The sequence below is a fragment of the Cydia pomonella genome, chromosome 4 (assembly GCF_033807575.1).
Source record: "Cydia pomonella isolate Wapato2018A chromosome 4, ilCydPomo1, whole genome shotgun sequence".
Lineage (NCBI taxonomy): Eukaryota > Metazoa > Arthropoda > Insecta > Lepidoptera > Tortricidae > Cydia > Cydia pomonella.
In genome coordinates this window covers 2,010,811-2,014,124 of record NC_084706.1, presented here as the reverse complement: position 1 = coordinate 2,014,124, position 3,314 = coordinate 2,010,811, and the positions used below count along the sequence as shown (strand labels likewise).

Genomic DNA, 3,314 nt, shown 5'->3' with positions numbered 1-3,314 from the left:
AAAGTAAGTGGCATTCGCGTTCTACAATAAGTGTTGCCAGAGCACTGAAAGCTAAAAGTATGACCCGTGTCTGAAACAGGTGCTTACAATTTTCCAAAATAAACACGGTTTTATTTTTTATATAAAAATGAAAAAAATTATATCAGTGATTTTACTTTAATTGATAATCCACTAAAACTATACTTATTTAGTAAACAAAAAATGTATGGTACAAAATTACCAATACTAAAATACTCATACTTAATCCATAGTAATATAATCGATTTTATGCAAGAAAATCGTACTTTTTTGGTCTTCCACAATTTTTTTTCTGCGCCATGTTTGCATGTTTTCGAACCGTTCATACGAATAGTAGCACTAGAACGTGCGGTTTCGCCAAAATGTATTTTAGTATGGTTCTGTGCGGGTACGTTTTTAGGAACGCACACTCGTTATAAAGTACGTGAAATCGTACTAAAAAGTACGATCTGGCAACATAGTCTACAATACGTGTTTAGCCGCAGCGCCATAAATTGTGCAGAGTCTGATTTACGTGACTAAATGTTTGATTTCTGCCCGTAAATCGAGATGAGCGCTTGTCAGCCGTGCCCCGCGCCGCCCACCTGATCCGAGGGGATGTTAACAGAGACAATTGGATGATGGTGAAACAAAATTTGGTGTAAACCACACTAAAAGGACACTTAAACTAAAGCGCAAAAACCGGACCAATTTGCATGAACACTTTTAGACATGATGACACTATCTAGACATTTTAATTAGATATAATCGTTTTATAATAATAAAGCCATTTATTCCGAATAATATAAATTTAAATTGAATACTTTATAATTATAATATATCTCCCAGTTCAGTATGCCGTAAGGTGTAGGCCTCCCCAACTGTCTCCATTAGGTTCTCTCTGTAGCAACCCTCATCCAGTATGGCCACAGAGTCAGACGAATGTCATCTTTCCATCTTGTAATTATTAGATGTGCTTGCTTTCTAGTACAGCCTCTAAGGTACCATAGAGTAACCTGTTTACTCCATTTTCTTATACGGCAGCCTAGCATGTGGCCTGTTCATCGTCCAGCCCCACTTTAGATGGTCAATGCGAGCAAGTATGTATGTATGTAATCTTTGTTTTTTTTTTTTATCTCTGAGTTTCTGATCTTATCCGATAGTTTAATCCTTAACATACTACGATCCATTGCCCTTTGACACCTTGCAAGTGCAAGGTAGAACGCAGGTGTTGAGTGTTTTATTTTACATGTTGATGTTTAAATTTTATACAGCACACCGCCCTGGGCGATGGTCACACCGGAAAGGAGCTTGTTCAACTCCTCGTCGTTGCAGATAGCCAGCTGAAGATGTTTGGGGATGATCCTGGTCTTCTCGTTGTCGCGGGCGGCGTTACCCGCCAACTCGAGAACCTCAGCGGCCAGGTACTCCATGACGGCGGCGAGGTACACCGGGGCTCCGGCCCCTACGCGCTCGGCGTAGTTACCCTTCCGTAGAAACCTGTGGATACGTCCGACGGGGAACAGGAGTCCGGCACAGTTAGAACGGGACTTTGCCTTTCCCTTAACCTTGCCACCTTTACCGCGTCCAGACATATTTTAAGAGATTTAAGTTAAATTTACACACACACAAAACGAGAGCACGAATTTTGTCAGTGTAATATTAAAAAATTGGCACAGTGCCCCTAAGATTATATAGGTTCACGGAGTGCGCTGTTAGTGGGGATACAACGAGCCGACATAACACGAGCCCGATAGACCAATCAACGCCCCGCGAGCAAGATATATATAAAGATAAATAGGAATTAAATAAAATCAATTCAATTTATACATCTACTTAAGTTAAAAATGAATGAATGTTTGAAACGATTGTTTGAAATCTAAGACTTTAAATAAATAAATATAAAATTTTGTTGTTTATACTAAATGGTGTGTGTTTATTCACGTTCGTGTGTAAATAAATTTATGAAAACCTAACATAATCTGTATATAAGTGAGTTCATAATAATAATCATATCATAGAGGCATAGAGGGGTGTTGGTGCCTACACTTATGTATGGTAGCGAAAGTTGGGTATGGCAGAAGAAACATCAGAGTCAAGTGAATGCAGTGGAAATGAGAGCGTTGAGAAGTGTGTGTGGTGTAAAATTACAAGATAGAATTAGGAACAGTGTGATAAGGGAAAAGTGTGGACTGAACGAAGATGTAGTGACAAAAATTGAGAAAGGTATGTTGAGATGGTTTGGACACGTGGAAAGAATGAGTGAAAGAAGGTTAACAAAGAGAGTGTATAAGGGAGAAGTAGAAGAGGGAGTTGGAAGGGGTAGACCTCGGCGGACTTTCTCTGATCAAATCGGGGAAATCCTGAAGAAAGGCCAGGTCAAGAGCACCCTAAACCGACGAGCGTGTATGAGGAATGTCATGAAAGTGAAGGAAGCGAAAGAGGTATGTCAGGATCGTAGCAAGTGGAAATCCGTGGTCTCTGCCTACCCCTTCGGGAAATAGGCGTGATTATATGTATGTATGTATGTATGTATCATATCATATTGCGACTTTTCCAAATGTCTGTCTGCAGATGTATTTTTGTGTTACGAGTTGCTTATAAGGCACTTGCTTTTCAAGTTTATAATTTTTTTACGTGACCAATACCTTTTCCACCCGTTTGCTATTCTTTTATTTATTTCCTTGGACATCATATTCTCAACAGAGATATTTTGTCCCAAGTACACATAATCGCTGACGTATTTAGACATAGTTTTACATAAATATGTATATTTTTTGACATTTTATTTTATATCTATATTATTTTTGGGTTCTAGTGAAAATTGTATTTTTTTAGGAATATTAACCTACGAATAGTACAGTACATAAGCAACTTGGTTTTATAAACTGTAATGCTTATATATTTTGTAATAAATAAACAGTATAATTTTAATTTTAAATACGCTTTATTTTATTCTTCTATTTTTTTTTACCACATAATTTTCATAAATCCTGTAATGTTTGTATTTTATCCAATAAAAGTCTGAATTTGAATATTTAACATTTTAGTAACAGGAATTCGTTTAAAAAGTCAATTTCAACAATGTACATTTTAACATTTATAACGATACATTCCTTAGATACATTACATTACATTACATTACTAACCCGGGGTTAACAGGATAAACCTGTAGTTACCATGGTTACCTGTACAAGTTGACACGGGGTTAACGGTTTAACCAGTTTATCCCGGGTTAGTGGTATGGTGCAAGTGGCGCTTAGTATCAGTGTTGACCGAACGTTACTTAGAATTGATGGTTAATTTTCAATATTTAC

At 37.3% G+C, this 3,314-nt stretch overlaps 1 protein-coding gene across 1 annotated transcript; it reads right to left on the bottom strand.

The window, feature by feature from the left end:
* Positions 1–309: 309 nt before the first annotated feature.
* On the bottom strand, positions 310–2,540 carry LOC133516836 (histone H2A-like). The gene has a single exon (XM_061849828.1). It carries the CDS (start codon positions 1,590–1,592, stop codon positions 1,257–1,259), a length of 336 nt encoding a protein of 111 aa, XP_061705812.1. The 5' UTR covers positions 1,593–2,540; the 3' UTR covers positions 310–1,256.
* Between the last annotated feature and the right edge of the window lie 774 nt (positions 2,541–3,314).